The following is a 15,675-nucleotide window of genomic DNA, read 5'->3' on the forward strand; positions in this document are numbered from 1 at the left end:
GATAACTTTTTTTTTAAGTACTTTACCAAAAGACAATTTAATACAATGCTAACAGGTATAATGCCTGGCCCCTTATATGTTACATACTGGTTCCACTTGCCAAAATAAACCTACTGGCGATTTACTGATATGAGGAGCTCCAAGTTTCACATTTCATCAAATGCTAGTAATCTGTTTTATCAATATAAACTGCATTTTAATGAAAAAATTCTTTTCTTCAGTGTACTTCACTTTCAATCCCCTTGAGTATAATAATTCGTTCATGCTGTAGAACAAGAATGTTTTACAAGACCTTAACTCTCAGGAGAAATTCTCTGTAAATACAAAATGCTAGTTTTATGGGAATGTGTTGTATGCACATGAGTAGTGCCCAACACTACCAAAAAAAAAAAAAAAAGGTTGTATTTAGATTTCAGCTTAAATATCCTTCCGAGATATTGAGTGAGTAACTTATTACTAGAACAAAGCTTAGTTGAGCAACTAGGTGATAGGTAAATGAAATAGATATCCCTGAGGTCTCTGAATGCAAAATACAACAAAACATAGTGCAGACATGTGTTGAGGCAGAACCAATCATTGGAACTCAAAACAGTTTTAACAATCTGAAAAGTCTGTCATGCTTGCTTCCTTCTTAGTGATTCGAAGTGCAAACGCTTTGACGAAATTTAAGCAAGACTCTGTACGGTCAAAACTGCACATAAATTTATATGGCAGTTGGCCAATTTTAACTGTCTATCAAACTCTTCGGGACCCTCTTTCCCACCAAGGTTACTTCCCCAAAAGTTAACTGTGGCACCACTTTGCTTCTCCTTCTTTGATTCTTCTACTTTGTCTATTGGAAGCGAGTGATGATATACCAGGTCAGCCCTCTCTGTGGTGTTCTGTGGTTTCACACCCCTAACTACATTTTGGTCACCTATCACTGTTCTTCTTACCCTTTGCTTGTCCACTCCATTCAAATGCCCAGCGGCAATGTCACTGGAAGGAATGAGGGAAACAAAAGAAACACAGTACCAACAGTTTCTCACCTGTGCCATTTCTTTCTGTGGCACTTTTAGGTCTTACTTGTCCTCTCTCTCATACAATGGTCAAAACTGAGAGACCATTATGTCTTTTTCTGGGATTTGTGTGCTGCTAGACTGCATGGTCAAAATTAAGCAAAAGTAATAAATACAAAGCAAATGGTATCAGGGAGGCCTTTCACTGGAGATAGCAGGGTAAATTGCTCGGGGTAGGATGAAAAAAAAAAACAAAAACAGGAATTGCAGAAACTCATGGGCAGGGAAATAGAAAGTATTACCCTACAAATCTGTTCCTTCTAGGTGCTACCACCAAGCAGCAGAGAGCAGAAATCTCCCAAGAAATTGTCCAGGGGTACTATGTAATAAGGTGTATGGGTAGCACACTAAATGAGTAAAACATAGCTCTCCTTGACATAAATGTGCATACCGGAACATTCCATGGGGTCAGCAATTTCTGCCAGGTGTTTTGTCTTCCAGTAAGTGGCTTTTCAAAAAACAGTGAATTCTGTATTTATATATGTATGTACTAGTCAAACTTAACCTAGCAAGTGAGGCAAACTTTGAGTTGCCAAAGTAAAGATTCAATATGAAATATTTACATATATAAATGTGACTGTGGACGGGGGGAGGAGGTATATGTAAATACACAATTAGTGACAATTTAGAAAACGTGAACAAACAAACTAGGGAGAAAACAAAACTTTTTTGATATCATGTCCTTTTATTAAGAGAAGTGGTATCATAAAATAAAACTGTCCTTTAGATTTTTTAATTACGTAAGTTTCAGGTGTACAATGTTAGTGTGACATCTACATACATTATAAAGTGATCATCCCCAAAATCTAATTCCCATCCATCACCCTACAAGTGGCCCCCTTCACCCTCTCCCCCCCACCAACCTCCTTTCCATCTGGTAACCATCAATCTGTTCTCTTGTTTTTGTTTTGTTTTATTTGTCCATTTGTTTTGTTTTGTTTGTTTTGGATTCCACATATGAGTGAAATCATATGGTATTTATCTTTCTCCTGACTTAATTCACTTAGCATAATGCCCTCGAGGTCCATCCGTGTTGTTACAAATAAATTTTTAATCACCCCAATACCACCATTCAGATGTAGCCACAGGTAACATTTTGTTGTATATCCTTCTAAATACATTTCTCCATTTGTATATGGATATGTACTCTGTACATTTGTTAAAATGTGGGGCATATACACGGGGCAACAGACTACAAATACAGAACTTCCATACACAATGCCTTCAAAGACCAGTGGATTTTCATGTTCTGTCTCTAAGAAATGGGCTCAACTGAGCTAAAACTGAACTATTTCTATTTTTCCAACCACTCTACCCAAAAAAAGGTGGGAGGGGGTGGCAGGGGGGTGGTTACAGAGGAATATAAACATGTGGATATTCTTCCAGGTAATCTGGCTCTGAATTTTTTTGTATCATCATAATACCATTCATTGTACACTGCTTCAGGATTTACAAAATCCTTTCAGATAAATTACAATCCTGTAAGGCTAGTAGGGGAAACATTATTGTTTCCATTTTGCAGGTAAGAAAATTAAGCTCAAGGCCCTGTGGCTGAGAGCAGAGAATCAGAACAGGAGCCCAGATCTCACAAGGAATGCAGTGCTACTTTCAAAGTCCACTCCCAAATGTCCTATGCTCTCGACGGTCCTGTTTTTTGTGTCAGTCTAGAAACTATCAGCACACCGGAGAATAATTTTCAGTATCTCCTGTGAAGCAGTAAATTGGTATCAAAAAGTGGATAAAGCCAGGTGAACATTTGCCTCTCTCTGTTTTAAGTGAGTTCTCACACTGAGGCCACCTTCCATGCAACCTGACACTCCTTCATGAAGGCTGTTCCTTCCCTCTAGACCTTCAGTCGGCACTGTCCCCCCATCTTGACTCCCAGCACCAGTTCTTCACTCCAGTGGCACTGTCTCCACACTGATGGTAGGTGGCCTTTTCCCCTCCCATTCAATGGGCCAGCCCCTGATCCACACAGCTCCTACCCTCCCTTTTCAAACTGAACCTCACAGAAGCACCTGGTGAAATCATCAATGATTTCTTTTCCCTCTTCCACTTCCTGAACCTTTCAACTCTATAGCCATTCTACCTCTCTTCAAGTTGACCCAATTTTCTTATTCCTTAATTTCCATAATTCAGCCCATGCATCTATTCTGAAAAAGAAAGATATGAGATATGAAAATTTTCTTTCTCTAAAATTTACACAGTGATACATAATATTTAAACACATGAGCCTTCTAAAAATAACAAAGAAATAATTAAACTATTAGAGAGCACAGACTTCATAAGTTTGAGTGACAAATATCCTAATTCTATTCTGCTAGTGCCTTGTTCCCATTCTGATAAATAACTGACTTGTGTTTTTAAATAGGTCAGTGTGAAGTTAGTTTCTATCTGACAGGTTGATATGGGTATCTTTGCTGTGTAAAAAGTTAGTGAGTTTCGAAATGTCAATTATCTATACGTACACTTCAAATGCTAGTACATACATAATTTAGAGTATTTTAAAGTGCTCAAGATTGATCTAAGACCTATGGTACACTAATATTTTAAAAACAACATTTGTCTCCTAACAATCTGGTATGTTATATGGCTTGAAATGTGTTACTGTCCTTCAACATTTATATCAGCTACAAGTGTTTTCAACTATTATTTTATTTTCTCATTTGTCTTCAACTCTGTAGCTTGCTACAAAAATGCCATGACATCTGAAAACTGTTACAGTAAGCAACCACTATATCAATCAGTTCTCTTATGAGTTTCATTTTACAAATTCAACTACAAACTGTTGAATGCAAAGATTTATCCACGTAACTAAGTATCTCTCTGGTTATTACCAAGATAAAGAACTGGAAATATTGTTAAAACACAGGATATGTCCTACAGCCTTTCTGGCTACATACAAACATTCATAAAAATACGAACATCAATTTTTGAGTTTGGCAAAACACTGCTGTATGATGTCACATCTGCATTGGCCATAACAATGTGAACCATGGAAACTCCTGGAGAGGGAGGACTTAATTTTGGGTCCACAGAGCCTACAAGAATCAGGCACACAGTAGGTCCAAGAACATATTTCGTAGATAATTCTCAAAATTATGTACTAGACAACCATCTGAATGTTCAAATATAGAGCCACTAGAGTCTGGGCAAAAGAAGGGGATGAACAGTAGAAACTAGGTCTTCAGGAAGTGACATTTGTAGAATGCATTGGCAGAATTCATTATTTATGTAATTGGACAAGGAATTATGAGGAATGGGTATTAAAAAGGCAGGAAACAATTCAGAATATGTGAGTTTTGATTCTAACTTTGCACTAATCATGTTTATCTTTATGCCAAACCCCAAAATAGTAACACCTTAAGCCTTGACTGTGAGGTGTCCCTGCCTTTCTGAAAAGGCACATTCTACCATGACTCAGGGCATTCCCTTGGAGGACAGGGCCCTCTTGCTCCTTATCAGACAGGCAAAGCAATGTCTGCCCATCCTCCAAAACACAGCTCCGTCACCTTCTCCGCAATCCCTGCCCTAACTCTGGTTCTGACTGGACCGCACACAGTCTACATGACTTTCATGGTATAAGGACCAGGAAGGCAATGCAGCAGAGGGGTGAAACATGAATGTCCTCCAATGCTAGGCAGGGCCTGGGCTGGGGGCCAGCCCCCCACCCCCCCACCGAATGACTGCCTATGGGACCTCTGACAAGTCACCTAGGCCTTTTATTCTTTGGTTTCCCTATGTGTCAAATAAAACAATAAGAGTAACTGCTTCATAGGGTTGTTAGAAGGAACAAAAGAAATCATGAATGAAAAACTGAAAACTATCAAAATATGAGTGCTCTTGCTGTTGATTCTCTCCTATTTTCCCTCCTTTACTAAACGCTGAGCCTCTAGAATATAAGCACTCTATATCTGTTTCCTCATATAACAGCAACACACTTAATAATGCCTTTCCTAGAGACTATGAAGTGTTATTTAAAATATAAAATCAATTCACAAATTCAAATGGCATTGAGTGGTTTTAAATGCTTCACCATGAAAACTGACAAAGTTACTGTAAATATAGGTCATTAGGATATTAGGTAGCAGATGGTTAAGGGTTGGAAAGTCATTTGATCATAAATCCCCAAAAATCTTATGAAAGAAAAAAAAATGACACTCGTGGCATATAATAAAGATCTGTTGGGAATATAATTCCAATTCCCTCTAGTATCAGATGACAAAAAGGTGTGAAAAACATTTTTGGGAAGTTCAGTTTTGTTACCTTTACACCTTCTTTTGCATGTCACCTTTTCTACCTCCGGCCCACCTCACTCACTGAGACATCTATACTTATATCATCATGCTTCCCTCCGGGTATATACTTAAAGCCTGAGGTGTCTCACACACCTCCAACTGCCCCAGTATCTGTTCTCACCTCTTATCTAAAACTTTTCCTGACTTCCTGGGAAAGAACACAAGATCTGGGGGTTGGAATATCTAAGTTGTAGCTTTAGATCTTGGAGTTAATTATTATAAAACAGAAGGAAGATTAGCTAGGAAATCTCCAATCTCCATCCTGGTTAAAAAAAAAAAAAAAACAATGAGTACATTGCAATAAGGTCTCGAGAAGGAAGTCACTTCGACCAAATCACACTAAATCATAAAGACTATACTATGGACATCTGCTTTTAAGTAGAATCTTTATGGATTCATGAAGCTCTGATGAAAGCTATGGATCTTCTGCAAAAAAAAAAAAAAATGCACATGTGCACATTCCCACAAAACTATATATATAATATCAGCAAGCTCCAACTCCAAACAGGGATTCTAGTTGGTGGCACAACTTCAGGAAATATTAAGAGATATTCAGAGGAAAGTTAGAATCCTCTTGGCTACTTCTTAAATCATACCATTCCAAGAGCTGCCTAAGCCACAGAAACAGACAATCAGCTCTGCCATTTACTGAGTATATACTGTTTCATCAGGATTACAGTCAAGGTCTTTGTTATGTCTAACCAATTTGCTTTTTCCACATGTTCCCATCCTACTTCACCCTCTTTCAAAGGGTCAATAAACTGGGTCAGCATCTCAGTAATAATGATAGTTCCCATACTTAAATATAACCCTCTAAGGCCATACTTTCATTCTTTTCAATCATTTAGAGGGAACGGCTAAGACTCAGTATTCACTGTCCCTACCCTCTGGTCAAAGATACCAGTATTGCAATGGGAACAAAAAGTATGGAGAAGGAAGGCATTGTGAAAGGAACGCTATTAAATAACTGCAAAAGAATTTCTCCTGGAATACAGACTTGGCTTTATAGGACCTAAGACCATTTTAACAAAAGACATTTATTGCTAAATGTCTATGAAACCCTGGAAGGAAACATTTGCAAAGCTGTGCCAGTATTATAATTGCATGATAAATGGTCGAAGCCCTAAAGTTATTCTTTTCATCTATCTTGGGGTATTTTAAAGTACCCGTGGCAAAGTGGCCCAACATTTAGTTCCATGGTCGTCTAAGTCACTCCAGATACGCTTTCCCCCCCTTCATTATCTCCTGAACAAGAAGAAGAAGAAGAAGAAGAAGAGGAAGAGGAAGAGGAAGAAGAAGAAGAAGGGAAGGAGGGAGGAAGGAGGAAGAGGAGAGGGGGAGGGGAGAGGAATGAGAAGGAAAAGTTACCTGGTATTCTCAATTGAATTTATGGAGAAAGCCCACCAGGTTAAAAAACAAAAACAAAACAAAAACACAGAAACAGCATTTGAGGAAAATTACTCCCTAAAAAGATATTTATACAATTTGTAAAATAAATGGGTTTGTAAAAATGAGATGATTCTTTTTAAATTATAATAACAGTGAAAATAATAGAGGAACCAAAGAGTCTAGAATGAAAATTAATGACACTACTGTTTGTAAAATAAGAGAATAGGCATATAGTCCTTGTTAACCAGGTTTCTTTAAGCTCCTAATTCCATTTAGCTTGGAAAAACAAGGAGAAAGAGAAGATAAAGCTACACATTTAAAACTGACAAAGGGCAGTACTTCCATGCAATTTATAATTAATCTGTGGGACCACGTGTCAGTAGAATTTATTGAGAAAAATAGTTTAGTGCTATTTAAAAGGGTAAGACATTAGAAGAAAAAGTATTGCAACTGAAGTTACACTAGCTAAGAAAATATTATAAGAGCTATTAATCATCAAGATTCAGGCTAAGATGGCTAGCAGCTCAAGTCAAGAAAAAAAAAAACTGCACAAGTGGCCAGGTGAAATGTGGGTGTTTTATATCTTTCCCTAGGTGTTTCACTTAAGTCACTGCTAAAGAAAAGAATACTCAGTGACATTCTATTTCAGACTATATTTTACCTATTATTATGATCTATGTGGTCACCCCTAAAATTTCAATAATCATCCTACCACCACCCTTCTCTGTATTAGGAGAATGGACATTTTCTTTCATCTCTGCCAGGTAATTACCACAGGGGTACAAGATGGAAATGCTTTACTAAGTCTTCGTGTATTTTATCAGTGGTTTTCAACCTGAGAAGTTCAAAACACAGTGATGTCTAGGTTCTGTCTACAGAAATTCAGACTGGGATAGGGTGCTGCTTGGGCATAAGGATTTTTAAAAGTTCCACACAGGATTCTAATACACAGCAAGAATTGAAAACCACCACATTTGAAGAGTCAGTGCAAAAGGCAATAGGACACCTCAAAATACCCAAAATGATTTCACACACATGCACGTGCCCAAGTCCTAGGGCTAATATACTCCCAAAAGAGGACAAACAGAACCTGTAAAATGAATGATTTGTGTCTCTTTTTGCATACCATATAAGTCATTAGATTGCATCTCAATCACTTTTTAAAACCTTTAAATTATATATCTATAAAGATTTTAAAGCAATATAAGTAGATTTGGGCATACTACTATTATAGCCTAACCAAAAAGCCAGGAAAAAGATGTGTTTTCTGGAAAACAAGATCCAGCTATTATCCATAAGCTTTCCTCAACTTTCCCAGTCATGTTACTATATTGTTCTTACAAGGACAGAATATTATTTTTCTGTCATAAAAGTAAGGTAATAGATAACCTGCAGTCTTTAAAAGTGATATATAATAGCATTATAAGTAAAGGTCTGTCAGTTCTTCCATTATAAGGCAGTTTTAGGAATTTTATAACCTGAATATTTGAATTTGTTCAGGCATAAACTGGTCTTACAAAGCCTAGATGTAAAATTCAATTTTCATTCCTGTTTTATAAATATTAAAATTACTTTAAATTTTAGACAACTAAATACGCTGTTTTTTCCCCCATGTGGGCTTTTGTCAAATGAAAAGGATATTTTATTATCCTATTTAAAGCTTTAAAAGATTGCTTAGACCAAGCTGTTTTACTGAGTTGGACAAATAACCAAAAGCAGTTTAGAGTTCCTCCCTGGAAATTCCTAAGAATAGAAAGGAAATCAACTGCCCAGTGCACACTACTGTATTTCTAAATACTTGGTTTTTATATCAGATGCATGGGCATTTGAAAAAGCAAGCTTAAGGTTCCGTATTATCTAAATCAGAACGTAACGAGGTGTTTTACAGTAATTCATACCAGTGTATATTGGGAGAAATAAAATAGGGAATACAACAAGATACAGGACCTAGAATCAAAATAATCACAGACCTTATTTAAAGGAACTTACAGGTCACTTTCACCAAATTCACAGAAACATAGGAACTCTCTAAACAAGGTGACACATGGTTCTTCTGCTTGAATGCTTCCATCATGTCAAAAGGAGGAACCGCAAAAAACCTCTCTGTAAGTTCTACCAATTCTATCAGTATGATTTTGAAGCAAAGAAGAACAAATAAATTATCCATGCCCTACCCTGTTACTAGAAGCATTTTAAACCTCCTTCTCAACTGTGCGTTAAAACTGCCAGAATGTCCCTAGGGTCATCCTGCTTTATAGAAGCAAGTGCCACCCAAATGATCTTATTGTCATGTAACTCTGTGGTAGAGGTTCAGGAGCAAAAACTTTGGAGCCAGACAGATCAAATTTTTGATTCATGGTTCCACCCTCTCTCTGAAATGTGACTATGGGAAAATTACTTATCTTCCTCTTCTCATATACAAATGTGAGTTTAATACCTAACACAAAAGACTGTGTGTATTAAATAAGATCTGTGAAATGAATTATGCACTACCTCACTCATAATATAGACTCATTACTAATATTGAAATTAACAGGATGAAAGGATCCATTTCCCCGATTTTATAGACACTACTAAGCCACAGAGCTGGATATGCTGGACTGAGGGGCAGGGCTGAATAGGAAGGAACCAAAGAACCAAGGAGAAGCCACCTTCACTGGGAGCTATCCCTGGTGCTGCTCTCAGACCTGGGGCCCATGGTTTTTGCCTGGCCCTATTAACGTACGGTTCATCGAACAAACCAAATTCTGATTTCCAATTTTCACCTTGATTTAGGAATGTTCTCTTGTGTTCCTGGCCTGAATTCCTATTTGCTCCCCCCTTGACACCGACTGGATTACTTCCCCCATGAAAACCCAACCTAACATCAAATTGCTTCCTTTGCTGGATGTTTTTTGAGATTTTTAACCTAAAGCATATCTTTTTATATCTAAACTCTTTAATGATGGTTACTAAAAAATGGTCGAGGGGCGCCTAGGTGGCTCAGTCGTTGAGCATCTGCCTTTGGCTCAGGTCATGATCCCGGGGTCCTGGGATCGAGCCCCACATCGGGCTCCCTGCTCCGCGGGAAGCCTGCTTCTCCCTCTCCCACTCCCCCTGCTTGTGTTCCCTCTCTCACTGTCTCTCTCTCTGTCAAATAAATAAAAATTAAAGAAAAAAAATGGTTGATGTCCCTTTCTCCTAAAATTTTCTCATGAAAATTAACTATGTCTACAGTGGTAATTTAAAAAAATCAGAAGGCTTGAAAAGAATTTAAGAGTAATCACTAAATCGTTCCAGGAAAGCAGCCACTACGCCCGAGTGCCAGTTTGACAAAAATACAGCACACCTGTAAGCGCTACTTTTCCCATTCCTGTGCAGACAGCACTAATCTACCGTGGACTTCTTTTTTAATCCTGAATATGGCCTTAAAGTAGGTTCCCAAAACAGCCATTATGAGCCAAAGATGGCATGCAAATAGACACTTACCTATCATCTCTGAGTTAGTACAAACGTGTGGGTTTTGCAAAAGACCTTTTGTTGTTTTTGTTTTTACATTTTAAGTCTCAGTTGGAGCACTGCTAGAGCATACGCGAGTGGTTTGAAGAGGGCAGAAGCACCCTTACAATTCTGATAAGTAGAAAGCAAGTACATGGTTATTAAAGAATCAGAGCTTTCTCTTCTAAGACTGGAGGTGTTAGCCTTATGTCCTGGATAAATTCCAACTTAGGTAATTACATTCTGCTTACCTCACCCCCCTAGCAATTTTTTCAAGTGAATCCAGTATTGTTCTTCACTTCCTACCCTAACCTGCTGTGTTGCAGGGAGCTGTTAAGCAGCTGCCATGCTTCACTCTACAGCGGTGACTGCTTCACTGTATAATTTGTAACCATTTGCAGTGTGCTTTGAAATCTTCCAGGATGAAAGTGTTACCCTAAAATGTGAGATGTCATCATCATTTTAAAGGCATACGGTACAACCGCTTATTTAACAGTTAAATTCAGCATAACATATTTAGAAAATACCTATTTCACAAAAAACCATAAAACTAGGTTAAAATACCCACGAAACACGCTACAAAGATTATATGAAAAGGTACTTAAAGAAAGCAAACTATTTATCAACTATATGAATATTCTGCCAAAGAATGGAGTAGTAGGAAGAACAAATGCTTAAGACATTTTTATTTGAAAATACATCTGCCTTCATCAGATGGTAAAAATTCCCAATGTCACCCAAGAAAAACAGTGAAGAGAAAAATTGAACGTTAAGTCAATGGCAAATGGAGGAATGCCAACACTTATGGAGAAAGAGATCAAGGATAAAATATAATTTTTGACATTTTCTTATTGCTCATCAGGACAGCCAGAGAATTATACAAATTTATTATCATGAAGACATTGAATTTTTACTATAGATTGCCTGGGGACACTTGCAGACAGGAACATACATTTTGGCAGTACTGAAAAGGGTGTCATGTTCCAACCAGGAGAGGCTACGTTAGGTACTTGGACCATCCACAGGCTGTTATTTAGTAGACACGCTTTAAGGTCAGTGGTTCTTGGCTGAAGAGTGGAAAATCTGGAGAACTTAAAAAAAAAAAAAAAAAAAAAAAGCCAATACCTGGGTCCCAAACCCAGAGATTCTGGTTTAATTGATCTGGACACCACGATCTTTTTTTTTTTTTTTTAACTGTTCCCCAGGTGATTATAATGTGCAGCCAATGTTGAAAACTACTGCTTGAGGTTATGTTGTACCAATCTGGTTATAATTGTTGTTTGGCTTTTTTTTTTTAAGGGGAAATAAATCACATTATTTGAGGCCATGTGTATCATCATACATTTTTTTTTAAAGATTTTATTTATTTATTTGACAGAGAGAGACAGAGCGAGAGAGGGAACACAAGCAAGGGGAGTGGGAGAGGGAGAAGCAGGCCTCCCGTGGAGCAGGGAGCCCAATGCGGGGCTCGATCCCAGGACCCTGGGATCATGACCTGAGCTGAAGGCAGACGCCTAACGACTGAGCCACCCAGGTGCCCCAGCATACATTATTAATACAGGCCACACAATTAGAAACCACAGACATGTTTCATGGCATGATGCTTTATCAACTGGGAGGGGAAAAGGCTTTATCACCCAAGGATTGTATTTCTTAAAGATCATAATTTTAATGCAATCGGTTTTTGTAGTAAGAGGAAGACTCTCTACAAGAAACAATAACTCTGAATCTAAGAGGTTTTCGAATTTACAGTCAGCTCTGGGTATATTACCTGTGCTACAGATTTGTCTGCAGTAAACCATACAATCTCATGCTAGCATTTTCCCGCCACACACATCTGAGCCATACCTTCTCTGTTCAGAAAATAACGAATAATACATTACCATACTAATGCTTACTTATCTACTTTCAAGTAGAAGCACTGCACTTTCAACCAACCTGCACATTCATGAGACATTAAAGAAATACCTGCAAGCATGATCAGAAAGAGATTTTCACTCAGTCAAGCACTCAACAATTGCACATAATGATGTGAATAGTTGATTCTCTGTCTAGAAAGTGAGATGTAGTAACGTTGAATTTTACTGACTATAACAGCCCTGTTCCACAAGTGCTAACCCTGAAAAATATCCATAAACTAAAACATAACAAAGACAGACAAGGGCGCCTGGGTGGCTCAGTTGGTTAAGCGACTGCTCAGGTCATGATCCTGGAGTCCTGGGATCGAGTCCCACATTGGGCTCCCTGCTCAGCGGGGGAGTCTGCTTCTCCCTCTGACCCTCCCCCCTCTCATGCTCTCTATCTCATTCTCTCTCTCAAATAAATAAATAAAATCTTAAAAAAAAAAAGACAGACAAAAGAAGAATAAAAAGTCAACAAAACAGAGCAGGTGAAAAATAACCATAACCAGCAGGAAAGTGTGTTGGATATCCAAGTACTTTAAAAGTGGTAATGAAGGACTTAGAATATAAAAATTATTTTCATGAACTAAATTAGTCACGGGAGAAGAGATGGAAAAAAAAAAAAAAAGACCCAACTAAATATTATGATGGTGTGCACATTACACATCAAAGTAAATTAAGCCTTATATTTTTTAATAATCACCAAAAGATTCAGAAATTGAGGTAGCAACACCTAGAGGTCAGTTCAGATATCTGAGCGTGGCAATTAAAATTGATAAAGTAGTTCCTTCTGCAACAGGCGTGGGTCACGCTCTCGCTTGCTCTCTTTCTGCCGCCATCTTGGTTCCATGTTCCCCTCACAAAATGCCTGGTGAAGCCACAGAAACCGTCCCTGCTACAGAGCAGGAGTTGCCACAGCCCCAGGCTGAGACAGGGTCTGGAACAGAATCTGACAGTGATGAATCAGTACCAGAGCTTGAGGAACAGGATTCCACACAGGCAACCACACAACAGGCCCAGCTGGCAGCAGCTGCTGAAATCGATGAAGAACCAGTCAGTAAAGCAAAACAGAGCCGGAGTGAAAAGAAGGCACGGAAGGCTATGTCCAAACTGGGTCTTTGACAGGTTACAGGGGTTACAAGAGTCACTATCCGGAAATCTAAGAATATCCTCTTTGTCATCACAAAACCAGATGTCTACAAGAGCCCAGCTTCAGATACCTACATAGTTTTGGGGGAAGCCAAGATCGAGGATTTATCTCAGCAAGCACAACTAGCAGCTGCTGAGAAATTGAAAGTTCAAGGTGAAGCTGTCTCAAACATTCAAGAAAACACACAGACTCCAACTGTACAAGAGGAGAGTGAAGAAGAAGAGGTTGATGAAACCGGTGTAGAGGTTAAGGACATAGAATTGGTCATGTCACAAGCAAATGTGGCAAGAGCAAAGGCAGTCCAAGCCCTGAAGAACAACAGTAATGATATTGTAAATGCTATTATGGAATTAACAATGTAACCATCTGAAAACGAGGACTTTTTTTTAGTGTTTCAAAAGAATAACTGCAGCTTGGTTTGAAATTTGTACTGTTTCTATCATTAATAAAGTTATGGCTTCTTGTTGGATGAAAAAAAAATTGATAAAGTAAAACAGAGTAGTAGGTATGATCTTATAGAGGGGGGAAGACCAGGGAGATATGCATAGAAAATATACCATGTACTGTGCAAAACAATTTATCTATGTCCTCTCTCACTTAATCCTCACATCATCTCTATGATTTGATGTTAGGCAAACCAAGGGTCAGAAAGTGTGACATAATTTGACCAAGCTGCACATCTAGAAAATGGCTGAACCAAGACTGAAAGCCAGGTGTGAATGGCAAGTTTTTCTTCTTTCCTCTGCACCAATTTTATATTTTATAATACATGCTACTCTTGCCCACCCTGTCACCCTGCTGCCCTCCTCCCCTTCACACTGGGCATCCAACCTAACTACCCAGAGCTTCAGCTCGCCCCTAGGACATCAGCCAGCTATAGAAACAAGACTCCAGATAAAAAGCGGGATTCAGGGGCACCTGGGTGGCTCAGATGGTTAAGTGTCTGCCTTTGGCTCAGGTCACGATCCCAGGGTCCTGGGATGGAGCCCCGCATTGGGCTCCCTGCTCAGTGGAAGCCTGCTTCTCCCTCTCCTTCTACTGATCCCCCTGCTTGTGCTCTCTCGCTCTGTCAAATAAATAAATAAAATCGTAAAAAAAAAAAGCAGGGGTTTCACCTGATAGCCCTAAGAAGAGGCAGAACAGGCATACATACCAAAGCCATCATGCAATGGAAATTATAAATACCTTCTGATGAGAGACCTGGAAGGAAAGCTTAAGAAAATTTTCTAATCATAAGGGATAAGTAATTTATAACAAAACTTACAAAGAGGAAGCATTAAAAAACTGAAAGTTGTATATAATATTGGTTTACTCAGGAATTGTGATACCAAGTCCCAGAAAAGGGAGATAATCAAAATGATTTTCAGGTTCTGAGTTACAAATGCCAGAAGCTCCTCTTCCTCATTTCTAGAATAAGTTTTATAGGAGTAGCTCAGTATTTACTGGAAGGGCAAAAAATGTTATAAGCAAACAGAGTTGGCCGATGAGCATTTTAATCTCAAAATGAGTTATAGATCAAAGAGTTGGACATTTTTCAGTGTAAAGTGGCAACAAGTTGTAATGCCACTGATATGTCTGGGTCTCTTCTAAGAAATTTCTGGACGCCACACATTCCTGGTGAAACTGGTCTGTTTTATCAGTGCTGTTTAGTCCTATTCTGCTAATTAAGAATACAACCAACAACCCTGGCTGCACATTTCTAATAATCTCATGAAGTTTTTGAACTGGCAGTTCTAATTTGCGATTCTGCTGTGATGGTGCTCTATAACCTCGAGTAAAAACCTCTCTGCTCTAGTTTCTCCAGCTGCAAAATGAAGGAATTAGACTGAAGATCACTAAGGGGTTTTTTTATTTCTTTGGTTCTCTCTCAGTTCTGAGTCTATTCTTTGATAAGAAAAAGTCAACTGCCTAAAACTGAAAACAAAACAAATTTGTCTGCATTTGAACATGAGTGATATTTTCCTCTGATTTCCCTATTCCAGCTAACAGTACAACAATTTGAAACTCAGGCATTTCTTTGAGTTCATTCTCCCCCTTGTCTCCTATTTCCAAAAGAATTCATCACCTAATCCTGAATATTCCATTTTCCCATTGTCTCTTGCTTATGTCTTTTCAAATCCATTCTCACCAACTGAGACAGAAGCTCCCTCTTCAATTAGCAGAAAATAATTATAACATACACTTCAGGATTTGGTATTAGAAAATGAGTTTTGGTATTACAGAAATGAAATGTGGTGGTTTTGAATAGACCCTACTTCTCTCCATAGAATCATGGGGTCTGTTCGGGGTATCGGCTGATATTTTACAGAGCCGATCTGCCCTGGGTTTGAATGGGATGGGTGTCCCAAACAGATAAATTAGTTCTCTACATGCAAATGAATTCAGAGCAGCAGTCAATACTT

At 38.4% G+C, this 15,675-nt stretch overlaps 2 protein-coding genes across 9 annotated transcripts in view; one reads left to right on the forward strand and one right to left on the reverse strand.

Moving 5' to 3' along the window:
• The window catches only part of GTDC1 (glycosyltransferase like domain containing 1), a 478,402-nt gene that overhangs the window by 256,961 nt on the left and 205,766 nt on the right, over positions 1-15,675 (reverse strand). The window lies entirely within an intron of this gene.
• LOC113920836 (nascent polypeptide-associated complex subunit alpha-like) lies at positions 12,921-13,723 on the forward strand. The gene has a single exon (XM_035726922.1). The coding sequence runs from the start codon at positions 12,988-12,990 to the stop codon at positions 13,243-13,245; it is 258 nt and encodes an 85-aa protein (XP_035582815.1). The 5' UTR covers positions 12,921-12,987; the 3' UTR covers positions 13,246-13,723.

This window comes from Zalophus californianus, chromosome 3 (assembly GCF_009762305.2).
Source record: "Zalophus californianus isolate mZalCal1 chromosome 3, mZalCal1.pri.v2, whole genome shotgun sequence".
NCBI lineage: Eukaryota > Metazoa > Chordata > Mammalia > Carnivora > Otariidae > Zalophus > Zalophus californianus.